An 18716-nucleotide genomic window follows, 5' to 3' on the forward strand; every position below is an offset into this window, starting at 1 on the left:
ATTGACACGTCATCGTCCAATCATCGTAGCTAACATGACCATTTATAGTCATTTCAACCTTTCTAAAAGTAAGTGTCCAATTGTAAGGCGTGGTGGGAGGGTCATCGGCACATTCACATAAATTAGCTCCTTCCATGGACCCTATAGGCTGTTCCGCGGGCGTGCTGCCCCATAACCAATTAGAATGCCAGGATTTAGTGTCGTGTCTGGGGTTGTATTTCCTGACTACTCCAATCACATGCGCGGCTCAGTCAAGATAGGGTTCAGTGCAGGAATAGAGGAACTGCTGCTGTCACTTAAAAAAGGTATGACTGAATCAGAGAAATTTTTATGTTCTGGTTTAGTAAACCTCTGACTTGGTGTTGAGTGTTATTTGAATACATGCTTGCATTTGGTTTAGAGGCATTTGTATTTTAACAGGCTAGGTTAGCTAGTCGGCAGATCTCGCAGATTAGCTTCCTCTAAAACTCAGACTGATCCTTTTATCACTTAACAGCATAGCAGCTAACAGCTAGCCTTGGACCGTTTAGTCAGTGCAGCCAGTGTAGCGTTAGATGAATGAGCGCTGCACCCTGTTCCCATGCCCGCTCTCCGCACAGATGGGCGTGATTCCTCCAATGCTAGTAAGCTAAAGTTAGCTGCTGGCCTTGTGGGGAATCCTACCAACGACCCGAGAGGTTAGCGATCCTAACTCTTGTTTGGAGGATACAACATTGGCAATATCTCACTTATGCTGTGTTCGAAATTAAGTTACATTGTTAAATATATATCGTTAGAAGGTGTTATGTTTGGAAACCGGTTGATTTCAGTGGTCAGTTTGCTGATAAGTAACGTTAGCTACAGCCAGACTTGCTAGAGAGGAGTTGAAATGTGCATTAGAGGGACATTGGTGACAAACCACGCTGCTCACGGAGACGTTACCCCACGGATGTGTGAAGCTATATTCTAGTGCATTACCTCTCCCTGCAAGTTCAGCTATCTCAATTTAGGCGTATTTGGTTCGCTTAGATGTGAGGTCCCGGGACAGATGGTGTCGTATGTGTACAGCTTGTAAAGCCCTTTGAGGCAAACTTTTGATTTTGGATTATACAAAATCATCCATCCATCCATCCATTTTCAATACCGCTTATCCTCATTAGGGTCGCGGGGGCGCTGGAGCCTATCCCAGCTGACATAGGGCTCAATTGAATTAAATTAGGCTCCGGTCAGCTACATGTATTTTTTAAGAAACAATGTTTCTACCATGAAACTTGTGAAAATCAGTCAGATAAGTTGAGTTGTGTTCAACAGTGTTATTTATTTCCTCCCAGCCATGTCAGCCAAGGTTCTCCCATCTTAAAGCCACGACGATGAACTTTATTTGAATACTAATTTTGTACCGAGGTACGAGGCGTGCATGATCAGTGCTTTCCTGACGTGTCTGCCACAAATATGGCAATGCACTGATATAAGTACTATAAACGGTACTTTTAGGTTCTTTAGAATTTACAGCGATTTTGAGGCCGAATCAAATCATTTAATGAATATTCAACCTGTGCTTCTTTACAATGCATTTAATACTTGACTTCTTCATTTATATGGTTTGCCTAAAGGCAATACATTAGTCCATAAATATGACATGAGTTTACGGTAATTTCAATTCCTCCTCTTCTGTAGGTTGTTCTGTGGCTCTTACACTTGTTATCTTAATGTTCACAGTACAGTTTGTTTGTGTGCTCTGGCGTTTCAGTGAATAATGCAACAAACAGCTAGTTGAGCATGAACACCTTTTGTGCATGCTTGTATCTCACGTCTGTGGAGGCTCGTGCAAGTATAAACACAGCTTTAGTAAACTAAAATGTAGTGCAGCAGGGTCTGACCAAGGCAACGTTTACATAGGGGCCAAGCCGGGGAATTACAACTTCCAGGTCCATCACGGGCCCAACACAACCTTTTCCCCATAGACTTGCATTGGGAAAGAGACTAAGCAGCCCTTGTTTAAAACAAGGGTTTTAAAACACAAACGTCTCCATCCACACGGGTGTTTCAGCATTGTTTGCAAAATAATTTCCATCCTCACTTGCAAGCCTGAAAACTAATATCACATGACCATTCACGTACACTGGGCGGTGTAAATGGAATGTAGATGTGATTGCTTAGTTACAGAAAATATGACATGATACTTAAGATCTTTACTCAAGCAGTCACATTTCAGGGGAAGTTTTAGAAGTTTTATTTTTCTAACTTGGTTACACGGCTGCAGGTCTTTCACACACACATACATACGTATGTGTGTGTGTATATATATGAATATGAATATGAGGGGGGAGTTCCATGGATGGAGGAGGTGGTGGGCAGTAGGGCAAAAGTGGGGGCGGGGGTTTAGATGACAGATCTGGGGCTGGTGGGTAGGAGGAAGGGGGGTTGTGGGAGAAAAGGAAGATGCAGTGAATGTTGATACAGTGTGTGTGTGTGTGTGTATATGTATATGTATATGTATGTATATATATATATATATATATATATATATATATATATATATATATATATATATATATATATATATATATATATACACACACAAATCAAAGTTTACTAGATTATGGGTCAATAACAGGACACTGATTTGTGCTGAAGTGTTGAGTTTAATCTTATCCATTTATTTATTATGCATAGGTACACATATCTACATAGGCATGTCTGTTGTATAATTTGTATACACTAAGTGTCATGATAACAAGGTTTTATTTAGTGATTGATATCAAAGACTTTAATACTGTTCTGCAGCTTAGATAGCCCAGCTTTCAATTTGGAAGAATTAAATGGATTATGTAAGTAAACCAGTATTAATTCTGTAAATGAAAACAAATCTAATAGTTGTTGAAGTGGATGGGAGTGGTTTGCTGTTTGCCCCAAACACCACACCCCTTTCCCAGAAGATGGTAGACATCTCTTTTCTACTCTCCTGTTCTGTCCCTTTGCAGCGTTGAAGGAAGCCTCTTCTTTCCCTCGGGTTCTAGGATGCTAAACACTCAAACACTTTGAATCCTGCATGCCAAATCTCTCGCCGCTCTACTGGTTCTCTTTTGAATTCAATTTTATCCGTAAACGTCAAATTGTTCAATGATATGAGTCACTGATTCTATCTGGTCACATGTTATACTTTTCATTCAAAATGGTTAATTGTTTTTCACTGTATTCTTCATCGTATCCTTTATTTATTTTGTTCATTGTATGGTTTATTCCTTCTCAGTCTAGTAGTGTAGTCACGTAGTTGGTTTAGAAAATAGTAAATTTTTAAAGAAATTGTTAATTTGTGTCACTGTGCACCATGCCAAAAACTCAGAAGCTATCCTAAGATTGAGAATAAATTGATTAATATCAAATGTTGATGTTTTCCTGTTCTTCCAAAATTGGGTGGCATCCTACATTTTGTAATTGCATTTTATTCATATTTTGAGTTATTAATTATTGGTACATATCCAGGAATTGAGTCATTATTAAATATGCTTCAAAGAATAAAACTACAGCTAACGGTAATACTGTCTTCCCAGTCCAGTTGTCCATCCATCCAGCACCATGGGAAAGAAGAGTCGAGTGAAGATTCAGAAGTCCAGCTCAGGAGCCAGCACTGTGGTTTCCCCCAAGGAGATGATGAATCTGATCTCTGAGCTGCTGCAGAGTATGTTTGACTTCACTCTTTACACCCTGTTTTATTATTCAGTTCACTGAGGCCCCTGCATTGTGGGGTGCCCACACAGACGTCAGGGGCTAAAAATACAAAATACATTAGAAAATGTGCATTTCCACAAGGTGTGAGAATGCATTCACCAAAGACCCAATGGCCAGCAGGTCGCAGCAACTTTGTTTTTAAGAAGTTTAATTGTAAAGAAGTCTATGACAAATATTGTGTCTATTTTTGCACAACATGCCCATGGTGCTGTGTCCTAACTGCCCATACCACTGCGTGAGCAAAACGTTTTGCCAGACGCCCTGTTTCTATTTAATACTGTAGTTCGCTTTGAAAGTGCCAATATGGACAAGGAACAGCTGACTGGGCAAGTTGAAATGAAGAGTTATCCATACGATACTTCATCCTTTCACTACAGACACTTAAATAAGAGGTGGCTGGAGGGCGATTACCAGTGTGCTCAAAGTTTCCTACTTGCCCTTGACTGTATTGTAATTTCCAGTCAATATCACAATAGGAAACGTGGGTATTCTGTGTAAAAAGTACAAACATCAGTAGATGGGAAGTACTACTCACTCATCTGATCTCAGCACACAGCTGATATGTATGTGGTTTGTTTACATTCCTTAACGTAACGCTTGCTGTTAGGACGGGGTGTCTCTCCAGTCCACAAATGAATGGGTGACGTCACATAACTATGTCCACTTCTTCTATACAGTCTATGGTCATAATGCCTTAACGGTTACTTTGAACAGCTGCTTTTCATGTCGGCAAACTAAAACACCAGAGATGAAGGAAGTAGAAAGTGAGACAGGGAAACAGTTGTCAAAGACAGTATAACTGATGTTACATTACTCTGAGTTAGCTTTCGCGAGAATTGCATCGAGGTTTGAGGCGGTAGAAAGCAGTGCGTCAGCAGGTTTCTGCACTTTATGATGTCATATTGATTTGCTCCATAGGATGTCGTGTTTTAGATTTGTATGTTTTTATGTTAACATGTCATGGTTAAGGTTTGAGCTGGCTCTACTGTTAATTTAGAGCGATAAAGTGAAGGTGTTTATGGTCAGCATTCTTCCCCAGAATGCAGCAGTGCAGCACCCTCTGCTGGTAAAGAGTGGGAGGAGTACATCCAGATCAGAGGCCTAGTGGACAAGATTCGCAAAAAACAAAAGGGTGAGTAAGCTTGCATGCAGCTAAGCACACAGTATTATAGTAACGTTAAGTGGTAAGCAGTATTGTATTGCATTTCATTTAAAATTAGAGATTAGTTTATAGGTGAAAATAATTAATGTGTGTATTCAGGTATGTCGGTAGTGTTTGACGGCAGCAGAAAGGACTACTTTCCAGACTTGTTGTCCTGGGCTCAGGAAAGCGGGGCGTCCTGTGACAGCTTCACTGTGGCCAACTTTGGAACCGAGGGCTACGGCTTGCGGGCCACCAGAGACATCAAGGTGAGCTCAGCCCTGGGGTGGTCACTTATATTCTTGAGGTTTCCCCAGTACTTAAACCACTTCACTGACTCCCGGTGTTGAATAGAATCGACCTCAACTTTTTACTTAATACTCAATTTACCAACTGGGCTCTAGGGCATAGGTGTCTAACTCGAGGCCTGCCATGTCATTTTATGTGCCATGAATGAACGGCATCCTACCACGTTTAACTAAAGACGAATGATTTAAGTTTAAAAACATCGACAAATAATCCCAACATGTCTTCTGTGCTATGAGGCAGTGTTGGTGATGAAGGAATATAATTCACGTCGCTATTTTGACACCAGAAACGGAGCCAGAAACGGCAGCAGAGTATATTTACAAATGTTACAGCCAAAAATGCTGCTGCTGTGAAAGCTAGCGTCATTCTGCCAAGCTTCTGAGCAGTGCATGTTAAAGGTATGTGAGCGGGTGAGCCCCAGACCACATACAGGTATTTAACAATATGTGAGGTAGTAGTTTATACAGTGTTACCCTTTTGAGGGCAGCCATAATGCTGATGTGGCCCACGCTGAAAATGAGTTTGACACCCCTGCTCTAGAGGTATACCTGTCAATCAATGTGTTCCTTAAGACTTCATATCATTGTTTTTCTATTTTTAATTCCTCTTCTTTTTTTGTATTGGTAGTCAAAAGCACCAAATTGCAGCTTATGATAAATTAAAAAGAATAATTGATAAAATGGGTCCAAAGTCTTCCCGACAACAATGCTACAAGCCGATATGTTCTATGAAATGTTGACACCTCATATTGGCAGATATGAAACAAGTACAGCACAGCTTGTATGGTGGACGGCAAAAATCAGAAAGGAGGTTGGATTCAACCCAACCTAAAAAAGCATTGTCTTCTTTCTAAAAAAGCTCCATTACCAAAGACTATACGTCGTCATACTCAGTCACACTGGAGGAGGTGACGAGCCATGGCTGTATCTACCTCGACAATACCTGGACAGAAATATACAACTGGACTGACCTTTTCGAATGCAATTACATCATGACGTTTGAACGAATACCCTCTTCCAAATTGAGTACTTGAGTAACGTTACTCATGTCAACCGCTAGCTATCTATCTCATAGAAACCATATTCCCAGTTCTCTCATCTGGCATTCATGTCGTCAACCTGGCTACTCATGTGAGCTTCGGATCTGGGCAGGAGGGGCTGGGGCAGACTCTTTTTGATGGCTCGGCGTAGTCACATGCATGTAACTTCTGCTGCTTGTGGTTGCAGATTGAGCAAGTTTGTTACAGTGTGTTGAGTCATGCTTGAACTGTTTGTGTGTTTGTTTTGTGTGTGTGTGTGTGTGTGCAGGCAGAGGAACTATTCCTGTGGATTCCCAGGAAGATGCTAATGACTGTGGAGTCGGCCCAGAACTCTGTACTGGGTAAGGATTTCAGATGATAAGTTTATAGTATCAAACTCTTTGAGCTCCATGAGGAAATGGGACCATTGCAGTACTAGAAAAGTGCACCCAGTAGAGTGCAGATCTCTACTGGGCCATGTGTATCTTCTGTTCCTGAGCAATTCTGTCATGAAAATATCAGTCTGATGGGTCCAGTAGTGTATGTGATGAGCCGTGGACAGACGGCTCATCACATACACTACTGGCATATTGTTACATACTGTTTTAGATATCTCAGTTACATATAAACATAGCTTCAACAGCATTTCAATAACTATTACAGTGTGAAGACCACACATGAAATTGTACTCTAGCAAGATTCACTTTTTGAACTTTGACATATAGACAAATGGAATTTGGAATTTGCCTTATCACTTCCTCTGAGGCTTTTTTTTCATTTGATTTTTCTTCCACCACAGGTGTTCTGTGAGATTAGAACTTTTTCACCCTGAGATGTTGTAATGTCCAACCTGTAGGACCGCAGATTTCCTGTGTGCTCCGGTAGCATCCTTCTATCCCGTAACCGGTTGTAAACTCTGTCTCAGGTCCTCTGTACAGCCAGGACAGGATTTTACAGGCCATGGGCAACGTGACACTGGCCTTTCACCTTCTGTGTGAGAGGGCCGACCCCGCTTCACCCTGGTTGCCGTACATCCGCAGTCTTCCTCAGGAGTACGACACACCGCTTTTCTATCAGCAGGAAGAGGTGCAGGTGCTTCTGGGCACGCAGGCAGTTCAGGACGTGCTGAGCCAGTATAAAAACACGGCACGCCAGTACGCTTACTTCTACAAACTGGTACAGGTGGGCAGGAGCACTGAACACACAGATGCATACAGATGTATAGATACTATAAATGCAGTCCATTACTAGATAATGCACAGTAAATATATGCCAAATGTTTTGTGAGCATTCCTATGGAAGCCCAGAAAATACCATTTAATCACCTTGCCTTTTTAATATGCATTAGTTTCAGATCTGGGAAGTCACTAAGTACCATAGACCTTTTTTTCACAGTAGACATTTTGACATTTTGTGTGTGTGAAAATATTGTATGCATACATATGATGTAATGTTTCAGACCCTGAAGAAGTTTCTCTCTCTCCCTCCACGCTGACATTCATTCAATTCAGTTTATTTTGTATAGCCCAAAATAACAAATTATCCTCAGAGGGCTTTACAATCTGTACACATACGACATCCCTGTCCCAGGACCTCACATCGGATCAGGAACAACTCTCATAAAACCCTTTCACGGGGACATGTTTTTTCAAAAGGTTTATAGTATAGGTGACCAGTATATAGGTGACTTTTATATAGTATAAGGTGACCAGTTAGTGTTTGCACTCAGCAGCTCAGGTTCTAGAAACCTGGAGCGGCCTCTCTCCGGCTGAATCTGAGTCGGACAAAACACTGTATGATGTACACAGTAAAAAATCTCGTCTATCTCATGTTTTGATGATGCCGTTCCAATTGTTAGCAATTTAACTAGTTTACAATAGAAGCAAAGAGAACAAGGAGGTTTTTGAAAAGCATTGTGTCCCATAACTACCATCGAGCAATCTTCCTTGCCTCCAATGACTCATCACGTCAAGGCTCAAGACCTGTGAATTCCTTTTTATAGAATTCTGACCACCAGGACCTCAGATGTGAGCATGTCTCTGCTTCATTATTACAAAGCTACACAGCTCATTATGGCAGCCCACTACCACTCACGGCAAACACACACCATTGCATTTGGCAACAATGACAACTTTAGCTGTTATTACACTTTATTCTAACAGTTTTTCTCAATATACATTAAAATAGTTTATGTCTTCAACAAAATAGTGGAAATGCCTCAGAATAACTTAGTTGATGCAACAATGATGTAAGCTTAGTGAACCAGGATAATGATATATATATATATATATATATATATATATATATATATATATATATATATATATATATATATATATATATATATATATATATATATATATATATATATATATATATATATATATATATATATACATACTAATCTTCTGATTAGCTCGCTAATTGAACGAAAGCAGTTGGAATTGTAGAGGAAGTAAAATGGTGAAATAATGTACAGTCTATTTAAAAAAAAAAAAAAAAAAGATGCAGACATTTCCTGATGTCTGAACACTTTGGCTTCAATCACCCTCTTACTGTGGTGAGCAGCAGCGCTAAAAAGCAGCTCCTTTTGAAAGACTCTACCAGTACCATAATAGATTTCAAATGACCACGGTTTAGTTTGAGGAAATGCAGCCAGAGTTGGACTAACATGGTCTGATCTATTGTCATTAGTGAACTAATGGTCAATGGTATTTTCCTGCCCTTGAATTTGGCATATAAACATGTTCTTATCACAATTTGATGTATGATAAGTATTCTTTTTCATTTCTTTTAAATGAAAAGTGCTTTTACTTAAGTGTGGCGCAATGTTTACCCTCTGTACCACTGTCTGAATTCTAACATTTGATGCCATATCTTTTTGGCAGGATTTGCCTGCCTAGGGACTGCTGCAATAAATAACTAACTCTGGAACAGTCAATGACTGTCCCTGTTGAATGAATAAATACAATGCATTTACACATTACATTTAGCTGATTCATCCAGAGCGACTTCAAACCGGACACCATAGACACAACTACAGGGTTCAGTGTCTCGCTCAAGGACACATCGACTAGGGCTAGCAACCGGCGATCCTCTGATTGAAGGACGGACCTGCTAACCACTGACCCACAGTCAGGGGGTACATATGAGGAGCAGAAATACCCCCTTTCAAAAAGTTTGGAAACTTTTGATCGTTCAAAGACTTTTAGTCCAGTAATGTTCAAACACATATAATGATATATAAACACAATGATTACCAGGCCCAAGCAACACATATTGAGATGGTTGTATCCAAATATGCTAATTTCCTATTACTAACTGTAACATGGTGAAATGACAGCCAAGCTTTGATCAGCACTCACCACATCCCTTCTCTCTGAAGTCCTCTTGTATCAAAGAAGCACTGACATAAATAGTTTTCAAAGAATGAATTGTATTTGTCAGGTGTTTGTTTTAATTGGATAATGAACATGCTGTGGAGTGAAGGATTTGCATGTTAAGATAACAGTCATGCTATCTATAAATTGAATGGAATATCTCAGAGTTTGTTTAAGATAAATGTGATGCTTATCCTCTTTGCAATGCCATTTCATTGGACTGCACTGGATGGCAGTGTTGCATTCTAAATGATTTGATGTCAGTGAGGTAGAAGAAGAATCCCAGCACTTAGTTACTGATCCAGTACGCTTTGTTTCAATGGTATGATGATTGATGTTGATTCTCAGGGTGCCATGGAGACTCTGACATTTTGTGTGACTGCTGTTTGTTGTCTTAGTGTTGGACTATAGTGTTTGTTGTCTTAGTGTTGGACTATACTGTTTGTTGTCTTAGTGTTGGACTATACTGTTGTCTTCGTGTTGGACTATACTGTTTGTTGTCTTAGTGTTGGACTATACTGTTGTCTTTGTGTTGGACTATACTGTTTGTTGTCTTAGTGTTGGACTATAGTGTTGTCTTAGTGTTGGACTATAGTGTTTGTTGTCTTAGTGTTGGACTATACTGTTTATTGTCTTAGTGTTGGACTATACTGTTTATTGTCTTAGTGTTGGACTATACTGTTGTCTTTGTGTTGGACTATAGTGTTTGTTGTCTTAGTGTTGGACTATAGTGTTTATTGTCTTAGTGTTGGACTATAGTGTTTATTGTCTTAGTGTTGGACTATAGTGTTTGTTGTCTTAGTGTTGGACTATAGTGTTTATTGTCTTAGTGTTGGACTATACTGTTTATTGTCTTAGTGTTGGACTATAGTGTTTATTGTCTTAGTGTTGGACTATACTGTTTATTGTCTTAGTGTTGGACTATAGTGTGTGTTGTCTTAGTGTTGGACTATACTGTTTGTTGTCTTAGTGTTGGACTATACTGTTTGTTGTCTTAGTGTTGGACTATAGTGTTTATTGTCTTAGTGTTGGACTATACTGTTTATTGTCTTAGTGTTGGACTATACTGTTTGTTGTCTTAGTGTTGGACTATAGTGTTTATTGTCTTAGTGTTGGACTATAGTGTTGTCTTAGTGTTGGACTATAGTGTGAGTTTTAGTGTTGGATTATACTGTGTGTGTGTGTGTTGCCTTAGTGTTGGGCTGTAGTGTGTGTGTGTGTGTTTTAGTGTTGGACTATAGTGTGTGTTGCCTTATTGTTGGACTATACTGTGTGTGTGTGTTGCCTTAGTGTTGGGCTGTAGTGTGTGTGTGTGTGTGTTGCCTTAGTGTTGGGCTGTAGTGTGTGTGTGTGTGTGTGTTGCCTTAGTGTTGGGCTGTAGTGTGTGTTTTAGTGTTGGACTATAGTGTGTGTTGCCTTAGTGTTGGACTATACTGTGTGTGTGTTGCCTTAGTGTTGGGCTGTAGTGTGTGTTTTAGTGTTGGGCTGTAGTGTGTGTTTTAGTGTTGGACTATAGTGTGTGTTGCCTTAGTGTTGGAGTATAATGTGTGTGTGTGTGTGTTGCCTTAGTGTTGAGTTTGCTTGAGATGGAGACTGAACGTGGAGGTGTGTGTGTCCTGCTTCCTCTCATTTCTTAACACACACACTCTTCTCATGTAGCCCCTAACTCTCAGCCCTCCCCCTTCCCCCTCCTCAGATGACCGGGCTGTAAAATTAGCTTGTCACATTGACTTTGCATTGAATTGACCTGAATGTACCTTCAACCCCCCTCCCCTCTGTCTGTCCTGTGTGTTGGAGGTATGATCAGCCACACAGACGGATGTATGCTGATGTATAGAGACAGGCACAACCACTGCTGACATTCCCCTAAACAATGAGATGTGCCTCTTGCATTTAAGCACTTCCCAACCTACATGCATTACCTTTTTGGGACCATTTAAATAAAAAAAACTATCTTTTTCAGATCTCTAATTTGATCACTTCAGTTTACCGTCTTCTATGTTACTTTAGCGTGGCAATTTCCTTTTTCTATTTTACTTTGTTTTGTAATGTGGTGGAAAATCCAAGGCTGAAACTTTAACTACCCCGATTATAAAACTTATAATACTAAAAAACAGGGATGTTATGTAAAACGCAACTTCAGTATAATGCAATATTTAGCTTACCTGTAGTTCATTTAGGCTATTTGCCACCCCAGTTATTAATATAACTATTATGAGCTTCATCTGGCCCGGTCAAACTGGTATCCAAACGGTTGCTTTTTTAAATATGAAAGACTATTTATGCTATGGCTTGGCTGATTACTTGAAGGTTATTGTATGGCCTGCTAGTCAACATTTTTTAATTTTGACCAGAAGGATACTTCTGCTTCATGCCCACAAAAAAAAACATTCAGACCCAAGTGTTGATTCCAAATATACAAATATAATGCAGTAAGGCTCTCAAATGTTGTATTGCTTTCAAATATGTATTCATTACATTACATGTAATTTAGCTGACACTTTTATCCAAATGACTTACAATAAGTGCATTAAACCACAAGTCCAAACTCAAGCAAGTACAATTTCTTCAATAAAGTTAAACTACAAAGTTCAATTAAATTCTATTCAATTCAGTTTATTTTGTATAGCCCAATATCACAAATAACAAATTTGCGTCAGAGGGCTTTACAATCTGTACACATACGACATCCCTGTCCCAGGACCTCACATCGGATCAGGAAAAACTCCCCAAAAATAACCTTTCACAGGGAAAAAAGGGAGAAATCTTCAGGAGATCAACAGAGGAGGATCCCTCTCCCCGGATGGAGAGAAGCAATAGATGTCATGTGTACAGAATGAACAGCATTTACAAAGTTACATAAACACATTACATGAATATGACAATGTATGAAAGGAACTCCAATCCATGAAACAGAAGGAAGTAGAGAGGAGGGTGGGGGGGGCGGCGGGGCGAATCAGCAGGGCCAACGTGGGAGGCCGGCTCACCAGACATCAGACACCTCCAGGTCCAATGGACCCTATGAGACGTGAAGTCACAAAGACTCCGGAGAGGAAGCAGAATTAATAAGGTGCAATGGAGAGATGTAAATTCATCCATAAGGAGAGAGAGAAGAGGAGATAGGTGCTCAGTGTATCCTAAAACATCCCCCAGCAGCCATAAAGCCTATAGCAGCATATCAAGGGGCTCGACCAGGGCAAACCTGATTCAGCCCTAACTATAAGCACTATTAAACAGGAAAGTCTTAAGTATATTCTTAAATGTGGTGACTGTCTGCCTCCCGGACTGAAAGTGGAAGCTGGTTCCATAAAAGAGGAGCTTTATAACTGAAGGCTCTTGCTCCCATCCTAATTTTTAGGACTCTAGGAACCACAAGTAGCCGAGATTCTTTACAGTGGTGTTGGATGCCAGGGAAATGCCATCTACAGAAACCACATCACCAGATAATTGATCTCTGAGGTGTTCAGGGCCCAGTAAAATAACTTCAGTTTTGTCTGAGTTTAACATCAGGAAGTTGCAGGTCATCCATGTTTTTATGTCTTTAAGACATTCTTGAATTTTAGCGAGCTGCTTGGTCTCCTCTGGTTTGATCGATGGATATAATTAAGTATCATCTGCATAGCAATGAAAGTTTATCGAGTGTTTCCTGATAATGTTGCCCAAAGGAAGCATATATAAGGTAAATAAAATTGGTCCAAGCACAGAACCTTGTGGAACTCCGTGATTAACGTTGGTGGTCATTGAGGGTTCATCCTTTACAAATACAAATTGAGATCGATCTGATAAATAGGATTTAAACCAACTTAGTGCGGTACCTGAAATGCCAATCGACTGATCCAGTCTCTGTAATAGGATGTCATGGTCAATGGTGTCGAACGCAGCACTAAGGTCTAATAATACCAGTACGGAGATGAGTCCTTTATCTGATGCAATTAGGAGGTCATTTGTAATTTTCACCAGTGCTGTCTCTGTGCTGTGGTGTTTTCTAAATCCTGACTGAAACTCTCTTCATCTCTTCTTCTTCTTTCGGTTCTTTGTTGTTGCGTCTATGAGGGATGTGTGTGTTTTAGAAGGTGATCATATGAAAAATGTGTTTGATGCTGAACTAGAGGAGCTGTTGTAAATACTCATTGAATACTGATGGATGTTTACCAAAACATGTCGGCGACTCAAACCTGTATCCCATGAGGAGGAGGATGCAGATATGGTCCTTTCATTCATTACAATCATCTTCAATGTACCTTTTTAAAGTAACAGTGTATTTTCATGGTTCCTGCTCACAACTTGAAGATGGATTATTTATTTATTTTTATTTTTAGAAGTAATAAAATGGTTATGTAAATATTATGATGGTCCTCCTAAAATCACAAATGGTCTATTTTACGTGTATTTACAGATTACACAAACAATACATTGTGTTAACAAGTGAGCTTTGGAGGTGTTTGTTGAGGCTATCCATGTCTTCACTCAAAATTCAATGTACTCAACAACTGTGTCTCAGTGGTGAGCAGAGTCGTCCTTCAATCAGAGGATCGGCGGTTCGATCCCCGGCTCCGCTAGCCCATGTTGATGTGTCGTTGGGCAAGATACTTAACACCAAAATGTCTCCCGTAGCTGTTCTACAGTGTATGAATGTGTGTGAATGTTAGTTACTGCTGATGTGCAGATGGAACCGTAGCTCCTCCCATCAGTGTATGAATGTGTGTGAATGATGTCATGTAGTGTTAAAGCGCTTTGAGTGTTCAGAAGACTAGAAAAGAGATGTACAAGTACAGGTCCATTCACAGTTTAAGACACTGACATGAAAGTGGTAACCATCTTATTTCTTCTAATTAAAGTTGTTTGTACTTTGTAATAACTTGATTTTCACAATACAGACGTTTTCACAATACAGACATTTTACACATCTTGCAACAAGATTCAAATTGATCAAAAATAATTAGATATTTTGGACTGCACGCTGGGCGGTCCTTCTTTGTGGAGTTTGCCGTGGCAGCGTGAGTTCCTTTCCGAGTTCTCCGGTATCTTCCTCCAGTCCAAAGACATGCAGCTTCAGTGGAGACTCTAAACTGGCCGTAGGTGTCAGTGTGAAGGTGAATGGTCCTGTCTCTAGCATGAAAACAAATGTGCATATATCCCATAACGCCAGACTATACCTTTTTTTATTATGCAAACGTGTTTGGTTTGGAAAGTGGTCGGTGACACTGTAAATATAACAGGCATTGTAGATAAAGGGCTTTAAACCATCAGCTGTACAGTGATGTATTATGAGAGCAGGGTAGCACTTCCTTTCATTGACTCTCTTCTACTCTGCTTTCCTCTCTTACTTCTGCTGTTGGCTCTCTCTCACCCCTCCTCCTGTTCCTTAAGCTCAGGGCCAGGATCAAGAAAGGTTCCATCTAGTACTACACCTACCAGAGCCGTTTGCTAAAGGCTCTGGTAGGTGTAGGCTTAAATGGAGACACCAAACCGGTTGCATAGACACACACACACACACACGCACACACTGTTGCAGGCCCAACTTGAGGCCGATTTAAGGCGGCTGCTGGCCAAAACAAATTAGGTTGACAGTGATGTATGTGAGGGTGGTTTAAACATACACATGCATGCACACCCCAGTGGTGGCCTCCTGCTACCAGTCCTTGTTAGGCATCCCTGTCAGGCAGAACCCCTCCAACATACCTGCATGATGATATTCCACATCTGATTGTGTATTTTTTTCCTTCTCCCTCCTTTTTTCCTCTCCTCCACCTTCTTCCCCCCCATCCCCAGACTCATCCCGCCGCCAGCCAACTGCCCCTGAAGGACAGCTTCACATTTGATGACTACAGGTCAGTGTGTGTGTGTGTGTGTGTGTGTGGGCCTGGGCCTGGGCCTGGGCCTGTTTTTTAAATGGTCATATCATCTATAACATTTGTGTGTCCTTTCTCAAAGAATATGTTCCTAAGAATAATTCTGGTTTACCATAACTTGGGTCTTAAATTGGTAGGTTTGGTCATCACTCCTTTGGTAATAATAACATTGCACTGAATAACAACAACTACAAGTTAGATGATCAGAAAAGAAAAGAAAAATGGAAAAGAAAAAAGCCATCTTATTCAAACTTAATTTGAAGAGAAACCAAAAGCAAACAGGAACAATTGTTACAAACATCTTTTGCAATTTACATTCTGGCTTATTGGTTCAACTTTTATTCCTGTTCTATTCTTTGAGAATCTCAGTTTGCTTTCTATTCCTCATGTTCTGATTATTGGCAGAGAGGGGCCCACTATACACAATACATGCCATTGCCAACGTGCAGGCTTGATGAAGGTCAATGTTGGACTAAAAACTTTAATTGTTTTTTAAATGACTGATTATTATGAGATATGAGCAGGTAGTACATCAGCAATGACTCTGTTCACCAACTAACTCTGAGTGCAATGTTACCATAACTCATGGAGACAATGGTCAAACATGTAAAACACATCACCTGAGTAGTAATGGACATTCTCCATTAAGCTACATTCTTCCACATGAAAGGAGGAGTGACGGTTATTCCTTCAAATCTCTTCCCTACACTATCTGCCCTCCATCTTCCTTCCTTCTTACTCTCTTCATCCTCATCTCTCTCTCTCTCTCTCTCTCTGCAATACCACTGTTGGAGTCACTTACTTCTCCTATTGAGGAGACCTGCTATTGTCCAGGATGTCCAACGTGATCTCACAGAAGTCTGACCTGACCATGACCTGTAATTGGGTACTACATATCGGTGGCATGTAATATGTTAAAATGACATGTTGGCACCACGGAAACAAGTCAACGTTAGATTTAGGGAACAGGACCAAGTAGTTAGGTTACTCGGTTACTTATCGTCAGACTACAATAGGGTCAATGCAGTGTGTAGTCTCATTTCACAAGAAAAACCAAGTGTGTGTTGTATGGTGGTACTTCAGCTGATGCTAATGTATCTCTTTCTAGCAGCATGGCAAATAGCCTGCGCCTGGGTGGCTTTTGTCTTTTAATATCTTTTGTGCTTTTTGCAGACACCTGTTGTGATCAATATCACAAATATTGACTTCATAATAACCCAACCTGCCCTCCGGTAGTTTTCTCACAGTTCGTACTACGCCACTAGCTCTGAGCGATGCTTAGTAACGTGGATACATTTTAATATGTGTGTCCACCATGGAAAAGAATCCTTATTGACTTTGCATTGGCCTTCCGTGGTGATGACACGTCATTTGCTCACATTATTTCATGTCGACACTGTTAACAGGTCAGTGGAGTAAATAACAAGCAGGGATTGGTTGATTTCTGTGACAGGTGGGCAGTGTCCTCTGTGATGACCCGCCAGAACCAGATCCCAACTGAAGACGGCAGCCGGATCATTTTGGCCCTGATCCCCCTCTGGGACATGTGTAACCACACCAATGGACTGGTAAAGTCTTCCTCTCACACGCGCATGTACTTGCATACACTATTGTTGATTTGATGAACATCAAAAGGTATTTATTCAAAGTTGTTGCTGATCTGCAGATCACCACCGGCTACAACCTGGAGGATGATCGCTGCGAGTGTGTGGCACTGCAGGACTACAAGGAGAACGAACAGGTCCAGATACTATTACTACTCCTACTTAGCATTAACTGTCTCAACTGCAAAAGGAGAGACGGAGGAGAGAGCATCAACACAAAATGACCATTTGAACCTCATGGGAGCCTGTGACACAGCTGCTGCTAAACACGGGTTAACCCAGTTAGATTTGGATCCATTCAGACAAACTGAACACTGCACTAGAATTTTCACAGCAATAAAATGTTTTGCTATATTCATACTCGCCGTCACACCTGCTAATGTTATGCAGATTCAGCAGGACGGTAAGGTGAACAGTGTTGGACCAGTGGAAGACTTTTTTTCACTGGTCCTCAAGGGCACACTACAGAAGACACACTTCAAAGTGCCTTTTTCTGCTTTAAATTGATTTCTTTGTTTTACAATGTGTTTTATTGTACAGATTCACATACGTTTATTACTCCGTACTCCCGACAAATTTATATTTTCAGCTAAAGCTTCATGGGAACTCTGGTGAAAGGAAAACACAAATCATATACATCTTAAATATAAATAAATGATAAGAAAATAGTAGGAGTGACCAAATCCATTTAAAAATATTTTGATGATTTAATTTTTAAAGGTACAAGATACGGGGTGGAGAGCATTTCAATTGTGTCTCAGCGGCTCTCAACATGTTGACGGCTCACAGCTAAATTGATGATTGAGCTTATAGTGTTTACCAGTGGCACCGGAGGATGGGTGCTACGCTTCCCCAAGAACGGTGTAGTTTGGAACAGCGTCATCAGCTGTTACCGCAGTATGAGAGCAGACACATTCATTCACATAGAGATACTTTCTGCGTGACCTGTACATAATATGGATTACAAATCTGTGAATGAAAAGCTCCTCCTTAAGAGAAAGGTGATGATAATGTTGTTGATGGTGATGATTTATTCTTCCTGTAGATTTACATCTTCTATGGCACACGATCCAATGCCGAGTTTGTCATCCACAACGGCTTCTTCTTCCAAGACAATGCCCACGACAGAGTGAAGATCAAGCTGGGTGTCAGTAAGAGCGAACGCCTCTACGCCATGAAGGCCGAAGTGCTGGCACGAGCCGGCATCCCAGCGTATGTTTAACTCCTCCTTTCTTCCTCTTTTCGGTCTGCTCCAAATGGTGTCTGCTGTCAGAAGGGAACACTTGTGAAAACTCAGCCAGAAAGCTTCAGGTTCATGACTAACTCCACCTTTCATATTGCCGGGGTGCACTTTAGACTAGATGAACAGTAGGCCCCCTCTGGCGTAATTGAAACGCATACTATAAATGTTGCAGTAGGTGCTTTTTATTTTTTTCTCTCCCACCCCACCAAGTATCAATTTGCCAACCGCCCCAACACTTTAATCACCAAGAAGCTTAATCATTTTATCATTAGCCCCTTAATTGTATGCAGCATTCTCTGCTCTGCAATTTTAATCAGACTCCTTTTAATCTCTTATTGATGACAGTCTAAATCTCAACAGTGGAAATTAAATGAAACAATCCCTGTTGTTGCCGCGACGCTCTATTAAACTGACAGATATGCTCATAGATCATTTTCAAAGGATTCCGTGTCGTGCCT

At 40.6% G+C, this 18716-nt stretch overlaps 1 protein-coding gene across 3 annotated transcripts in view; it reads left to right on the forward strand.

The window, feature by feature from the left end:
- The first annotated feature begins 245 nt into the window (after positions 1-245).
- Positions 246-18716, forward strand: part of setd3 (SET domain containing 3, actin histidine methyltransferase) — a 28137-nt gene continuing 9666 nt past the window's right edge. Inside the window, exons 1-10 of one of the 3 annotated variants that reach the window (XM_034563262.1) lie at positions 246-305; positions 3534-3661; positions 4751-4843; positions 4973-5121; positions 6469-6541; positions 7105-7361; positions 15332-15390; positions 16865-16979; positions 17078-17152; positions 18061-18227. In XM_034563262.1, the coding sequence (XP_034419153.1) occupies positions 3559-3661; positions 4751-4843; positions 4973-5121; positions 6469-6541; positions 7105-7361; positions 15332-15390; positions 16865-16979; positions 17078-17152; positions 18061-18227 (1091 nt within the window). In that variant the 5' untranslated portion in view covers positions 246-305; positions 3534-3558. Of the gene's footprint in view, positions 306-3533; positions 3662-4737; positions 4844-4972; positions 5122-6468; positions 6542-7104; positions 7362-15331; positions 15391-16864; positions 16980-17077; positions 17153-18060; positions 18228-18716 lie in introns of those variants that run through there. The other 2 variants (XM_034563263.1, XM_034563264.1) reach the window with 2 other exon arrangements.

This window comes from Cyclopterus lumpus, chromosome 22 (genome assembly GCF_009769545.1).
Source record: "Cyclopterus lumpus isolate fCycLum1 chromosome 22, fCycLum1.pri, whole genome shotgun sequence".
NCBI lineage: Eukaryota > Metazoa > Chordata > Actinopteri > Perciformes > Cyclopteridae > Cyclopterus > Cyclopterus lumpus.